Below are 16,706 nucleotides of genomic sequence, written 5' to 3'. Positions count from 1 at the left end.
CACAGCCTACATCAGTCTGAGGATGCTTGAGGTCAGACGACGATATTAAAAAAAACGGCTAAATTATTTATCATTTTGCGTAGGGCGAAAGAAAAAAGCTTAATGTGAGTTTGTTCTGAGGACACAGCTTTAAACGTGTCAGGTGCACTAATAATGCTGAGATTTTATTATACATGCATTAATAATTCATTTCATGAAAATGTTGGATTTGTGCAGAACTTATATTATTAGAGTGTAAATCAACTCAACAAACGTGTGCAGCAACTTTATTAGGTATACACATTTAATAGGCATCGTGTTGCATCATCTTGACAGATTACATAACATACAGTGTTTACATAGGTTTTAGCTGTCATATCACTGGATTGCACAAAAACAGAACAATTGTAAACAAATCATTTGTATGCTACTGTGCACAAAGGTTAAAATGTAAAAACAAGGCATGGCTTTAAAGAAAATCTCCCAGTTGGACCTGTTGCTTGGACGTGGTGTTGTGCTAATCAGGTCTACAGTAAGGCATATTCCATAAGGATGTGAATCAAAAAAGATTCTGCGAAATAATCCAGGTTCTATTTTTTAAGGATTATTTGAAATATTAAAAACAGAACTTATTTAACAATTGAGTTATCTATTACAAAGTAACTGCATTTGGACAAGTCTTAAAAGGGACACAAAATTGAAATATTTCTGTTCATTTACTTTACTCCACCCTCCAAGATGTAGGACTTTTATTCTTCTGAAAATCATAAAAGATATATATTAGCTGAAACTTTGGTCCTTAACGATTCATAAAATGCAAATGAACAGATTTGAAAGGCAAACATTTTGAGTGTAAAAAAAAAAAATCATTACAACAAAATCAATACATGTGGCTCCTGATAATACATCGAGGTCTTGTGATGCAAAATAATCGTTCTGTGCAAAAAAGTAGCTATTAGCCTACATTTTATGAATCTACAAGGACCACAGTTTCAGATGAAATCTTCTAAAAAATACAACTTGGGTAGACTGTCATTTAACAGCTCACTTTCACTTCTGGTCGCACTTTAAATATCTTAAACAATTCTCTAAAAGAGTTATGAATGTCACATTATCCCTTTATCTGGCAAAGACTTCCCAGCAGGCATACAATGTCATAAGACTTTATTTTAGTGATGTCAGGTGACCAAAAATTACTGTCTAGCCAGAGTCTAAGGACAACGTCATATTGAAGTCAAATACTGACATTTATTCATCAGGAATGGCAACCAAAATCCAACGTCAGATATATGTCAAAGTGGTGACTTCATTAGATGTTGATATTTGGTTGATTTTAGGTTGAACACCGATGTTGGCCTGATGTTGGGTTCTGACATCAACCTGATTTTCATTCCAAACAAAATACAACATCCCCATGACATTGGGGTACAACGTCATGTTGACGTCCAGTGCCTGCTGTGTGGGTTCCACTTCAATGACATTGCGTACAATATCATTTATGTAAGTTCAGAAGTCTTGTATCAACTCCCAGTAACACTCCAGAATTTTTCCACTGAGTATTTTAATGAGTGCCCTACATAAATGGTTAATTCAGGGACTCGTTTGATCCGTTTGAGGTTGTGTAGTCAAACCCTTTATCTCCTTATGATGGCCAATTGTACCATAAAGACACTTATGTATATTCCCTTCATTTACAGTTTCATTAAAAAAATTGTCTAAACAACTGACATTTACAACTAATACAGATATTACCAATATAAAATAGCTCAATTTAACTCATTAAAACATAGATTGTGCAATACTCATTAGTTTGTAAACCATATGCAATTACCTATAAATCTCTATGGAATTTAAAATACATACATCCCTTTGGCCTTTAAGAATTGGCTAACCGTAGTCAAGTTTCACTGGATGTGTATTGTCTGGACAGCCCAAGGCTGGACTGTACCCTTGCCAAATATTGTGAAGAAAACGGCTCCAAAAATATTAATTGCTGCAGAGATGTAGAAGACAATTTGCCACTCCGGAATAGTGTTCTAGAATAAAACAAAATATTCAAGCATTTATTACTTTTTCCTGACAGTCAGAAAAACTGGAAATTAATGACAAGTACTTTTTCTTATAAAACTGATGTATAGCAAACATATGACCACCTACACGACAATAAAACTTATACAAAAACAAAACAACAATAAAAACAGTAGTAGTCTGCTTCACAGTAGCCCAAGTAAATTGACCCAATACTTACCGTAAACGTACATAAAACAAATTGTCACATGTTTAAAAATGTGCTGGTCACAAACAACACAACTCTGACTATTTACCAGTAATGCTACAACTTCTTATTCTAGAAAATTACCTGAAATAAGTGTAATATTTAAAAAAGAGCCTATTCACTCATGATGTCTCCACAGGATTTTTATTTTGCAGAAAAGTCTTAATGTGTGAAAGGGGCGAGAATCTTTCCCAGATTGTGCAGCACAACTGCAATATCAGGTCTGCTTACACACATACAAAACATCTTATGCATTTTGGCCAATGCATTTTCATTAATATGGCAATAGTACACAAGTTTAGTGTACCGTCTGTAGTCACGTGCAAGTACTTGAAAACAATGCGGGACTACATAAGCTATAATGATAATATATATATAATCTATAAGAGAGTAGATGAATAGGATTGTGGAAAAAGTACTATAACGTTTTCAAAAAATAACTTTTAATACATCATTTTCATGTAAACGTACGCATTACTAGTGCTAGACAGAATATGTGGACATTTTTTGCTATTTCTGCACAGAATTTTGTAAAAAAAAAAAATCTGCTGATTTATGCGTAATGATTTTGGAAGTATCGTAACTAAAAACTTAATATATGAAATCAAAAAAAAAATCTACCTTTTTAGGTTTTATTTAATGTTTACAATGCAAATCCTATTAGATCAACTTAATTGGTAAACAAATCAAGTCTCTTATAGAGTGCTTCCCAAGGTTTGAAATATACTTGCGGTGGTAGCCGGATTGAAACACCATTTACCCACATCACATTAGTAGTTCACTATATGTGACAAACAAAACATCATTTTTACCAATAATTTTATCTATTATTACTTTTAAGTTCAAAGCAAACTTGAATGCCAAAGCATTTTAGATATAAAAAAGCCTATGTGATATAGCCTAATGACATCATCAAACGAATACAATATACAGCAAATGACAAATAAATTTCAGAAAATGGAGCTACAAGGAATAGCTCTAAAATTATAGTAGTTACAAGATTATTTAAATAAGGCAAATGGGTTGATTAACCATAACTAATGGTGTACATATATTTTGCAGCCAGTTAAGACTAGTCATTTTATCCTCTCCGAACATATATAGTAATGTTTTTCTTAGTCGTTTAGTTTCAAGAATGAATTATTAAATGTTTCTCTTGCTCTCGCAATTGTGCGCGTGCAGTCAGCTGCAAAGTAAGCTTAAAAAAAGGTAATGGAAAAACGCATACAATTAATCACAGCTTTAGAAAGCAAAACGCAAATTCTTGACATTTTAGGATATTTAGAAACGTGGCCAGACACATTTTACAGAGTGTTTTCACACTTGGATCAATAGCCTGGACCGTACCCAAGTTGGATGTTCCCCTTTGCTACCTTCTCGATTGGTTTGTGTTCACTCTGTCTTTTTTCCTTCTGAACCCCGGTACGCTTGCATCATTGAGCTGTTGTTTTGTTTACAGCTGTTGTTAGGTGACGGACACGAAAGCAAAGCATCAAATTGGAAAGACGTACTCATGTCACGGTCATTCAGCTTTTAATTAATCTTTTGGGTTTGGACATACAGAAAGCGACTCGCATCTACAGTATCTGCTGCAAAGATATTAAAAACGTTCAGAACATAACGCGATGTCTGCAGAGGCTGTTTTTGGAGGAGACAAGCAGACATTATCACTGTGTTTGCCCTGGCTCAGTCACCAAGGTACAGTATACATAAATGAACGTTATGAAAAAGATAGTTTGTTGTACAGTTGGCGGTTCACTTCCGTTATTTGGTACGATTGCATTCATACCAGAAGTGAGCAGACCAGAGTTTGCACAAACCGTACCCCAGACCACCTCTTTTAGGCAGACTCGGTTATGGTTCATGGGTGCGCACATAAGTTTAGAAGAAACGTTCACACTAGCTAAACTTACACTACTCTGACGTCAAACAGATCAAACGTATTAGTGTGAAAGCACCCTTAGTGTCAAAAGGCGCATCTCTGTGGGTCTGCAGAGGATATGAGACTGTCTGTGAGAGTGCTGACAGGTCTCGCGCACACAGAACGAAACAGGTACACGAGAGAGGTATTTACACTACTTAATCGATCGCGGCTGTTTGGTTATACATTATATGGTTTTATATATATATTATGGTATAGTTTTATATATATATATATATATATATATATATATATATATATATATATATATATATATATATATATATATATATATATATATATACAATTGAAGTCAGAATTATTAGCCCCCCTGAATTATTAGACCGCTTGTTTATTTTTTCCCCAATTTCTATTTAATGGAGAGCAGATTTCTGCAACACATTTCTAAACATAATAGTTTTAATAACTTGTTTCTAATAATGGATTTATTTTATATTTGCCATGATGACAGTAAATAATATTTTACTAGGTATTTTTCAAGACACTTCTATACAGCTTAAAGTGACATTTAAAGGCTTAACTAGGTTAATTAGGGTATCTAGGCGAGTTAGGGTAATAAGGCAAGTTATTGTATAACAATGGTTTGTTCTGTCGAATATCGAGAAAAAAAGTAGCTTAAAAGGGCTAATAATTTTGTCCCTAAAATGGTGTTTAAAAATTAAAATTGCTTTTATTCTAGCCGAAATAAAACAAATAAGACTTTCTCCAGAGGAAAAAATATTATCCGACATACTGTGAAAATTCCCTTGCTCTGTTAAACATCATTTGCTAAATATTTTAAAAAGAAGAAAAAAATTTGAAGGGGGCTAATAATTCTGACTTCAACTGTGTGTATATATATATATATATATATATATATATATATATATATATATATATATATATATATATATATAACGATATGAATACAATTTCACTAGATGAAATAAATGAAATAAACAGCGTCTTATTGTTATCCGAGAAGTCAAAATGTATTTAGGTATACAGTAATATAGTGTAAAAGAAAAAGGTGTTACTAAATAAAGTACTTGAGCGGCAGTTAATATACCTGGGTCTGCCCAAGTAAAGTCCATGTATGGGAAGCACTGCTTATATAACGAATCTACTTAAAGACAGAAATTATTACTTTACAAACTCTATTGTTAATAAATCAGTTGAACATTTTCATATTTGTCAATAATATTACTAAAATGTATTTAAAAACTGAATAAATATCACACATTTACACAACTAAATAAATAGACTCAATGATAGGCTAAAAATCTGTGGATTACTGCACTTACAGATTCTGTCATTACATTTAAATATTCAAGAAATACATATATTTTCAGGAAAATGTAACTTACAGATTTGGTCAGAGATCTCGCTATTACAGGGCCGACCATGCCAGGTATAGTGGCAAATGAGTTTGTAATTCCCAGCAAAATTCCAGCATAACTGTGAAAAAAAAAAGATACTCTAAACATACTGCAGGTAGGCCACAATTTACTCTTGACACATTCACAGAAACCATAAAAAAGCTTGTATAATTGTCAATAAAATGTCTTGTCTTACGAGGGAGCAATGTCCAGATGGTTGATGTTAAATCCAGAGGCTGAAATTCCTCCTAGGGAGGAAGAGATGGTGAGGAAGGCCACCGCCAGGATGTAGTTACAGCCAGTGTATCCTGCAGCCACCAGGAAGACAGCTGGTCCTGCCATTCCTGAACACATTCAGCACACATCATCAGTTCACTCGTCCTATCAGCATGTCTGTAACAGTAAAGTGTCTGTGAGTGCCTCACCTACTACAGTGAAAGCCTTGCGCACAATGACGGTGCGGAAAAGAAACCTCTCTCTCAGGAGGTCTGCCAATTGACCACCCAGCAAAGCCAGCAGCCAACAACCAAGATAAGGCAGAGCCGAGAGCATCCCGTTCTGAGAAATATACAATGAGCTCAGGCGTAACTAAAGAGCAAACAACTGGGTATCTTGATAATAGCCAATGATCTCTAGCTGGTGAGTTGTTTCTAGATGAAATACTAAAATGACTGTTTATGGTCAGAATGATTTATGAATACTTATGTTCAGCAATAATGCATACAATTGAATAATTGAAAGTGAAGTGATACTTTATTACAAATAATCTTTCTGAACTTTTCTGACCTGGTACCACAAGTTTTTTTTTATTTCATTTTTTTTATTGAGATTTTTAGATCCTATTAAAGCTAAAGAAATAAGATATATGTTGTTGATGTCTATTAGGATCGTACAATATTAATTTAAGACACAACTATTTCAAATCTGAAAAACAAATCTAAATACTGCTAAAATTATATTTAAAGTTGTCTCAATGAAATATTTAGCAATGCACATTAATAATCCTAAATTGAGTTTTGATATACAGTGGAATATTTACAAAATATTGTCATGAAACATGGCCATAATATTATAATTTTGACCCATTTAGCATAATTTTAGTTATTGACAAAATATATCCATGAAATATAAGGCTTTCATGCTGTATAGAGGGGTATTGCACAAAAGTTGAATCAAGAAAGCCAGGATAACAGAAAAAGTGCAGCTTGACTTAACTTATTAGTCCGTTGCATGTTTGCTAATCCAGGATGAGAACGAGCCACTATGTTAAGCCCAGTGTACATAGCCAAGGTAAGTGCACATTCACAGTATTAGTTAACAAACCATGGGATCAATCACAGAATCAATGAGTGATCAAATTCATTACTTTTAGATTGGACTACTGTAATTTTGGGATCAGTCAGACAACTCTACCCCGCCTACAGTTAGTTCAAAATGCTGCTGCAAGGCTTTTAACCAGTACCAAAAAATATGACCACATCACAACAGTTTTACGCTCTTTGCACTGGTTGCCTATGCACTATTGGTCACTTTTGAAATTCTTCTCCTGGTATATAAATCACTAAATGTCCTGGCTCCTTCCTACCTGTCAGATATGCTGACTGAACATCAGCCTGGTCGGTCTCTTCGGTCATCTAACCAGAGACCATTATACATCATAAAGTCTTAAATTTGACCAGTGGGCATTCATGCTAATAATGAATTTATAGTGAAGATTATTGCAAACACTTACAGAATATTGCAGATCTATTTTATCTTTTTAGTTTATTTTATCAAGTTAATAGAATCTTCATCATTTATATATCACTTTCATTCATATATAGCATAGAAAATATAAATAAATATAAATAAAAGTGTTTTGTTTAAATCCATCAGAATTCTTTGTCTATATTTATTAAGGAATGGATAAAAATATTAATTTTTAAAATAGACTGTACTCATTTATGTTGAGCACAGTATTTTTTCTCTAATCATCTATTTTTTGTCTCTTATGTATATCTCCCTTATTTTTAAATCTGAAATTGATTCATGTAAACGTATATAAAATGATTTCTAATAAAATGTAACATATTTATTTTTAATTCTAATAGCCGAGAGCATGGAGTGACTGTAAAACACATTCATTTATATTTTTTGTTCTAAGATACAGAATTATTGGAATGGAATTTTTTGAGTGCTTTCAGAGGTGTTAAAATTGCAATTACAACCGGATCCAAAGCTTTAATTTTGGGATTCTCTGAACAAATGCATATGTTGTCAAATACACAACCTAAATTGCTCTCATACTGTTTAACTACTGCCAAGAAGCTACTTCTACTGTTTTGGAAAAATAGGAATCCCCTACATGTAAACTGTGGCTTGGAGAGATGGCCTCTGTTACATTTGGAGCGAATTAGATACTATTTGAAAAAAATTTAAAAACTTGAACAATTTGACAAAATTTTTTATCCTTTTATCTGTTACCTTGAAAAAAAAAAACTCTCAAAATAATGCATCATCTCTGTAATGTTTCAGCATACTCTGTTGTTCAAACAGGTCTTTGTAACAAGTTTGCTTGTTATGTGGGTGTTTTTCCTTTTCTATTTATCTATTTGTTTCTTATTTGTTTTGCCTAGGTGAAATGTGGACAAAATATGTAAAGAGATGATTCTTTTCTTTCTGAATCTGTCTTCAATAAAACTTATTAGACAAAAAAACACCTTCATTTCTTGCAGCATTGACAAAGAAACTAACATATAAATCACTAGGATTATGCTTAGCCTGGCTGTTAGCCTGCTTTTGAGCAGAATAGCTCCAAAGAATAAGTGTCCATAGTAACTTAATTTAGCTTAATTTGGGCTGTTTTCATGCAACGGAGTCAAGGCTAAATTCAGCCAGTATATCCTTCAAATTCTAGCTTAATACCTTATCGTACTTTGTGCAATAGCCCTCAGGGTCACATTTCTGAAAAATCCTGTAAATAAACAAAGAAGTATGCAAAAATTATTATGCAACTCTTGTGTTACTAGTAAGAAATATTATTGCACAACAAATCAGCCTATTGGAATGATTTCTGAAGGATCGCGTGACACTACAGACTGAAATGATGTTGCTGACCATTAAAGTAATATATTGCATTTTACAGTATAACAATACAAACCAAGAAAATGTTATTGTATATTTCATAATGTTAATTTGCACTTCATTTTAACACAGTAGACGTTCATTGATAAATCTTTTTCTGGAAGAGGAAAAAAGTTTCCAAAACTTTTTTAAAAATTGTTACCAGTGACAATTGTTTTAACAGTTTTATTTAGTACATAAAAAAAATATTAATAACAATAATAATTTATATGAATAATACAACTATTATATTGTAATATAACTCTTAATATTAATAACTATAAACATAATAGTATTATATATCACATTCTGCATGCTAATCTTCAATATTACCATACAAAACATGCAAAACATGAACAATTAAATGGCCAATATTATAATTTGGAAAAAGGACATCAGTCCTGCTTTATTTCTTTACCTGCTGAATGCTGAAGCCGAGAACATCATTCATGTAGGTGGGTAAAAGAGTCAGAAGAGTATAGAAGGTCCAGTTGTAAGAGAAATGTGCCACAACTATTGCCCATAAAGGCATAGACTTGAAGATTGATGTCCATGGGATGTAATCTTGGGTGGGGGACAGCTGTGCAAGAAATGGCACGATATAATAAACAGCCAATTAAGGACTCAAACCTTAACTGGATCGAGAATAAAGACTCTTGAAGATAAATCCTATGAGATAACATACTTCATTCTTTAAAGATGACATTATGTAGGTCTTTTCAGCCTCTGTGATTCTTTTGTGTGAGCTGGGACTGTTACTGACGAAACAAATCCAAAGGAAAAACCAAAGAAGGCCAACAGCTCCTATAATTTGTAAAAAATACAATTAAAAAAGAAAAGAAAAAGAAAGCATTGTTGGTTTTACACTTAAAGCTGCTTATGCACAAAGTTCACTTTTACATGTGTATTATAAATAATCTTACCAAATATATAAAACACATATGTCCAGTCTAGATAAAAACAGATCTGTCCAGAAAGAGGAAGGGCCACTACAGTTCCAAGCTGAGCACCTGTAAAAGGAAAACAAACTTATATTAAAGAAGACACTAAACGTTTGAAAAGACTGTTACAAATCAAAGCACATGAGTTTTTGTAACCTGTGTAAGATATAGTGAGCAGTCGACTTCTCTCCAGAGGTGGAGCCCATGAAGCCCACATTGCATGCATTGCAGGATATGTCACTCCCTAGCAATCCAAAAAGAAACATTTATTTTTTTAAATAATAATAACACCCTTATCAACTATCACACCAATTAAACAGTAGAGACATTTCAACTCAGAGACAATTCAATTTAAACATTAAACTTTTATGAAAAATCTTAATATTATATTAGAGCTGAACTATATATGCTTTTAGCTTTGATATTGCAATGTGTGAATACACAATAGCCACATCGCAGGATCTGCAATGTCGAGTCTAGATTATAGTTGACCAGGTAAACAGTTCAGAACACATTCAAATTGACCAGTCATTTTAGTGTAACCATAGTACATTGAAGTTTATCATTTGTATGTTATCAGTAGGCATTTTAGGTGAGTTTAAAGTGTTAAGGCACAAGGAAACTATTACATTATGTAGCTTTAAAAAAAATATCTATTTTATTGAATTATTTATACAATGAAAACTAGACAACTTAAATGTACATTGATTAGTTTATTTCTGTACCCGAATAGTGTCTATTAATATTGTTGCTCTACTTAATTTATCTATGTGGGTAATTCCCACACAAATTATATTTTCTGCACTCTGCAAAATTATCCCAAAGAATATAAAAGTATTTGTTATTTTCAACTTGAGTTACTCAAGTTATTTGGTAAAATACTGCAATATAAAACTCGGAAAATATATATATATTTTTTTTCAATATTGAGCATTCCCAAAACTGTTTTTGAGAAAATAATGCAAAGTATCATATATATATATATATATATATATATATATATATATATATATATATATATATATATATATATATATATATATATATATATATATATATGTATGTATGTATGTATGTATGTATGTATGTATGTATGTATGTATGTATGCATGCATGCATGCATATATATATATATATATATATATATATATATATATATATATATATATATATATATATATATATATTTTTTTTTTTTCATCTGATTTATACATATATATCTGATATCTGGTGTGTGAGTGTGTGAGTGTGTGAGTGTGTGAGTGTGTGTGTGTGTGTGTGTGTGTGTGTGTGTGTGTGTGTGTGTGTGTGTGTGTGTGTGTGTGTGTATTTAAGTAAGACTAATGGAAGCAGGCAAACCACTGCCTCTAGGTATGCAGATGTCACATGCAATAACAAATGTCGCAAGTTATCTTGCATTTGGAGACCGATTCTTGATGTCGTCATTTAACGCTTTTTATGCAACATTCCAAAATGTGCATAATAATATTTAGATGTAACCAAAGCTATTGACAAACAAACAAACAAACAATGCCGAAAATACAAAAGGTAATAATATTTGAGGTTACCTCCCCAATGCCTTCCAGCACCCTGACAGCGATGAGGTATCCTGCTCCCAAATCAGCAGCTAACGGAGTCAGCAGAGTAAAGATCACAGTGCAGAGGATGCCGAGACCCAAAAGCCACTTGGCACCATACTTGCGCGCCAAGTAACCACCTGGTATCTGAGTAATTATATATCCATAGAAAAAAGAGCCCAGGATCCAGCCCTGAGTCTCTGAGTTCCAGTCGTATACCATGGCCTGTTGAGATAATCAACATGTTCAAAAGAACAATTATTTAAGATATAAACTACTACACACATTTGCACACATTTCTTACAGTCTTTTAGTTTTATTTAGAAAAATACAGTTAAAGTCAGAACTATTATCCCCCCAGAATTATTAACCTACCGGTTTATTTTTTCCCCAATTTCTGTTTAATGGAGAGCAGATTTTTTTTAACACATTTATATGTTGAAAACATATAAGATAAACATAATAGTTTTAAAAACTAATTTCTAATAACTGATTTATTTCATCTTTGTCATGATGACAGTATATAATATTTTACTAAATATTTTTAATTTAAGACACTAGTATTCAGCTTAAAGTGACATTTAAAGGCTTAACTAGGTTAATTAGGTTTACTAGGCAGGTTAGGGTTTTTAGGCAAGTTATAGTATAACGATGGTTTGTTCTGTAAACTATCGAAAAAATATAAAGCTTAAAGGGGCTAATAATTTTGATGTTAAAATGGTTTTAAAAAATTAAAAACTGCTTTATTTCTAACTGAAATTTTCTAATTATTCTAACTGAGACTTTCTCGAGAAGAAAAAATATGATCAGACATACTGTGAAAATGTCCTTATTCTGTTAAACATCATTAGGCAAATATTTAAAAAAAGAAAACAAAATTCAAAGGAGGGCTAATGATTCTGACTTCAACTGTACATATTAAAATTGGTAATATTTATAAAATATTTTCTACTATTGTTTATATGAACATAAAAAATTCAGAAAGTAAAAAAAGGTTAAAATGTATATTTTTTTTACACACTTAAAAGACATAATATCATATATTGTATATACTGTAATATATAACATATAATGATAAGACACACATTTTATAACATGAAGTCCATGGGAAACAGAAATGTTAAACAATTTAATACATTTTAAATGATGACAATACTAATTATATTACATGTGACATTTCACGTGTGACAATGATCCAATGTACTAATTGAGCCTGTGTTATTAGTTTCAGCAGTTGTTGTCTGGAAATAACATACATTGGATTGTTGTGACTGGCCAATCAGAATGTAAAAGAGAGCAATGCAATTAGGCATGGGCTGATATAAGATTCTGCCGGTATGATAATCTTGGATAAAAATATCACGGTATTGTGATTAGTGCTCTAATACAGTGGTTCTCAAAGTGGGGGTCAACAATAAAGGGCGGTCATTTGGTGATTTCCAAAAATCTACTTGTTTTTATTAAACCATAAGAATTACCATATTTTATCCATAATCAGACAATGCTTTCCCTGAAGAGAAAAAAATTGTTGTTTATAGTTACTATATAATACATAGTTACTATAGTAGCTTAAAGTTACTAGTTCTATTGGATTGTGAACCCTGGGGTAATCTTTATAAAACCAGGTTAAACTTTCTGGCCCATTTACCACACTCACAAACATTAAAAAAATAAACAAAGAATAGACTTGGGTCTATTGGAGTGTGTGCGCCATTGCATGCAGGGTTTCTGTATTTATAACCACCTCAGACGAAATTGGGCGTCACGAGTCATTGGCATTGTCATTTTGGTGGTGGCGGGCTGAAAAGTTTGGGAACCCCTGCTCTAATATATGCTCTTAAATTTCTAAGTAAAAAAAAAAAAAAACTTTTCCCCTTTGAACAATATATTTTATGACAAGAAACATTTTTAAAATGTTGGAACAGTAGCTAAACATGTCAGGGTAAATAATTCAAATAAATCATTGATGTCTGCTGTCGTCATTACTTTTAAAAACAGGAATTTTTTTACCATTTAAAATGGCATGTATGGGGATCTTTTCTGCTGGAGATAATGTTGTCTTAAAAACATAAAAATAAAAAAGCGTAAATATACCATAGGAACGGTACAGCAGAAGATTTTGGTGGTTTAAAAACCTTGACTTTTCCAAGTCGTGGTAAATCTTAATAACGGTTATCGTCCCATGCTTAAGTGCAATCTATAATATATTATGCACATTGTAATACATCCTAGCATAAGAGAGAAAGAGAGAGAGAGAGAGAGAGAGAGAGAGAGAGAGAGAGAGAAAGAGCATGTAAAATGATATGGAATATGTTCTTACGGTGTGATTGTGTTTGGGTACAGGGATGTTGTGAGGAGGGCAGATGGAGGAACTGGTGTTTGCTTTTGAACTGTTTTTCAGCATGTCCACCATCGCCACACTAAGGTTCACCCTGAGGGCATATGCCACAAAGAAGCCATAACACGACAAAAACGCCAACCCGTATCGAGAGGAGCCACATGCAGGTGCTGGAAGAACAGACAGGAACCAATGTCAAACATCGATCTTAAAATATCTCTTATCATTTCCTCACCCTGACAGAGCTGTAGGACTTTGTGTGCACAAGTTGTGAAAGTGTTTGCAGACTCAAATGAGTGTGGTAAGATAAAACAATAGCCTCCAAACCTACAATAGTATTCACCTATTACACAAGCAAACAACACTCATCATGAGGTTATTTTCATCATTTAGTAGGAAGAATAGAATTGTCACAGGTTTAAATCAGCCTGGGGGAATGAATTTATTATTATTTTTAACTTTAAGATGATTTAATTAAAATATAATTTACTTTCAAACATAAAGGAATAGTTTGCCCCAAAACTTCTGCATTTACTCACCTCACCTTTAACTTGTTCCAAAATCTTTTTCCTTTAAAATTGGAGATTTTTTTGAAGAATGCAAAAACCTGTAACCATTGACTTACATAGTATCTGTTTTTCCTTCTATGCATTTCAAAGGTTACAGGTTTTCAGCTTTCTTCAAAATATCTTCTTTTTGTGTCTGACAGAAGAAAGAAACACATAAAGGTTTCGAGTCAACTATCCTGTTAAGGCAAGGGTGTTCAACCTTGTTCCTGGAGATCTACCTTCCTGCAGAGTTCAGCTCCGACCCTGATCAAATACACATGAACCAATTAATTAGGACCTGAACAGAACTCGATAATTACAGGCAGGTGTGTTTGTTATGGATTGCAACTGAAATCTGCAGGAAGGTAGATCTTCAGAAACAGGGTTGACCACCTCTGCTTTAAGGGGAGTTAATATTCATCGCAAATAGTTTAGAGGCTTTTCTTTCACTTACTGAAACAAAAGTACCAAATACCACAGAGCAACTTTTCCATCGAAATCTGTTACTATTTACTATTTCAATTACAATTTAATTCTGTTCTGCCCATCACAAAATAAAGTTTTCAGCAATCTATCACTATAAGTGCATTGATCATATAAAAACATTTAGTACACCCAAAAATCACCTCAACAATAACACTTACCCTAATGACAAAGAATAAAACAATTACTATTCGTTTTTTTTATTTTTTAATTATTTATTTTTTTAAATACCCATTTCACCTAAAGTGTCTTGGCTTAAAAGTACTTTAATACTACTATTAATCCTTCTATTATTATTAATAATAATAATAATAATAATAAGAATAAAAATAAGAATAATAACTAGGGTTGCTCTGATCGATCGGCCAGAGATTACTATCGGCCGATAATTACATTTCATAACTCGATACTCGGTAATCTGGCCGACCTCATGAACGGAGCACAATTGTTTGTTCATGATTTACAAACAGAGGGCATATAAGAACTGAAATCTTATTTTAAATATCAGAATTAAAAGTTCTGGGTTTTCAACAATATTGCAGACTCATTAAAAACTGGCAGGAAATATTAGGGAAATAAAAAACAAACAAAAAATATTTTTAACTTTTCTTAATAATATAACATCATAATACACTTATTACAATAAACAGTAGTTTATGGACCTTTCTTTTAATAAAGAAGTTATGGATTTATAGGTGTGCACTTCTTATGCATAAAATATGCTCTTCAAACTTCATTGAGACATTTTGAATTCTTCTTTCATCATTTGCAATGGTTCTGAATCGCTTTGTTAGTCATTTTTTGTATCTATTTTATCTATTATTTTCTGTGAAGCTACTTATGTCTACACTTAATGGTTGTGAGACACGTTTAAAGAATTATATGCTACATCTTTATTCCCTTAGGTAAGCAGAGATCTCAACTTAAGTTTCATACTTGGAGGGGAAATATGTTATACTGTATGCCTTATAAAGCTTAAAGCATCAGAAAAGGTACTTGGCTTCAGAAAATCACCATCTCAAGGAATTGGTACTCGGTACCAATCAGCTGCACAATTCCTGATCGGAGCATCCTTAATAACAGCCATAACTACAATAACAGTAAAACATCAACTAGTATATTTTGACATATTAACCGTATGCTATCTGACTAGTGAAAGCGGACAGAAATATTCGGGCTGTTATTATTAATTTATATTAGAGAACTAACGTTACACTATCGTGACGGTTAACTTAACTGTTACCTGCATGACTATCACACTTCCTCCTTTACGCGACTTTCTGTTGAGAGAAGCCCATCTCAAAAGCTAACGTTAATGCATTATTAATTTAACGTCAGATGAGACAATAACACTCATCTAAAGTGATCAAGTCTGCACTTTTAGGATGAACTGAACAAATGAGACGTAGATGAAGTTACTACTAGTTCTACCAGTAGTTTATTCCAGCAAATAGTCAAGTCGTACAGCACATAGTCTCCAAACCACTATTAAAACTACATTAGCACGTTCAATATCACTTCTGAAGTAACTGTTTACCTTAACGTTCGTAAGTTATCACTGATAATATCGCACATATGGTACTGTGCACTGTTCAGTAGTCAGCTCTGCATACATATGTAAAAAGACAAACGTTGTTAATATCTTGCTACCTTTCTGGATGTCTTCGGTGTCTTTCCGGCGAAGTAAAGGTTGGGCATGATCTTCAGATTCAGAGTCTGATGCTGAAAGCTCCATCATCCCCGCCGGTCAGAAGAACAACAACACACTCCAGTGTCAACGCAAAACCAAACCCGTGCTTCACCGTCAGCATAAACACGTGTCATAATAAAAGTCCTCCGGTCACCAGACAGTTTTGATCGTTGAACACCAGAAAATATTCACAATGTGTTTGAAGGTCAGTGGGCTTTTTCCCTAATGAAGTTCATTTTAAATTATTATTTTACAATAAATACTGTATTCTTATATCAAACGATGAGGGCTTAGGACTGTAATCGATGACAGACTGTTTTCACTAAGTTAGTTGAAGTCTAGTTGGCGGGCTTTAAATATTATATTTAATCGTTAGACACTGAGATGAGGTAAATTATTAAAGCCGTAACGTTAGATGATTTAAGGGATTTGTATTTCAAAACGTACTCTATACCTGAAGAATTATGTTCTCT

At 32.8% G+C, this 16,706-nt stretch overlaps 1 protein-coding gene across 1 annotated transcript; it reads right to left on the bottom strand.

The window, feature by feature from the left end:
• Window positions 1-239: 239 nt before the first annotated feature.
• Window positions 240-16,351, bottom strand: slc17a5 (solute carrier family 17 member 5). The gene is given in 11 exon segments (NM_001076727.2): window positions 240-2,015; window positions 5,543-5,633; window positions 5,751-5,898; window positions 5,980-6,112; window positions 9,075-9,236; window positions 9,342-9,460; window positions 9,580-9,666; window positions 9,754-9,841; window positions 11,166-11,399; window positions 13,495-13,682; window positions 16,194-16,351. Coding segments are annotated over 11 exon segments (1,470 nt in total). The 5' UTR covers window positions 16,282-16,351; the 3' UTR covers window positions 240-1,883.
• Window positions 16,352-16,706: the final 355 nt, after the last annotated feature.

This window comes from Danio rerio, chromosome 13 (genome assembly GCF_052040795.2).
Source record: "Danio rerio strain M-AB ecotype USA chromosome 13, GRCz13ab, whole genome shotgun sequence".
Classification (NCBI taxonomy): domain Eukaryota; kingdom Metazoa; phylum Chordata; class Actinopteri; order Cypriniformes; family Danionidae; genus Danio; species Danio rerio.
The sequence above is the reverse complement of the archived record's forward strand: the minus strand, read 5'-3'. Positions and strand labels throughout refer to the sequence as shown.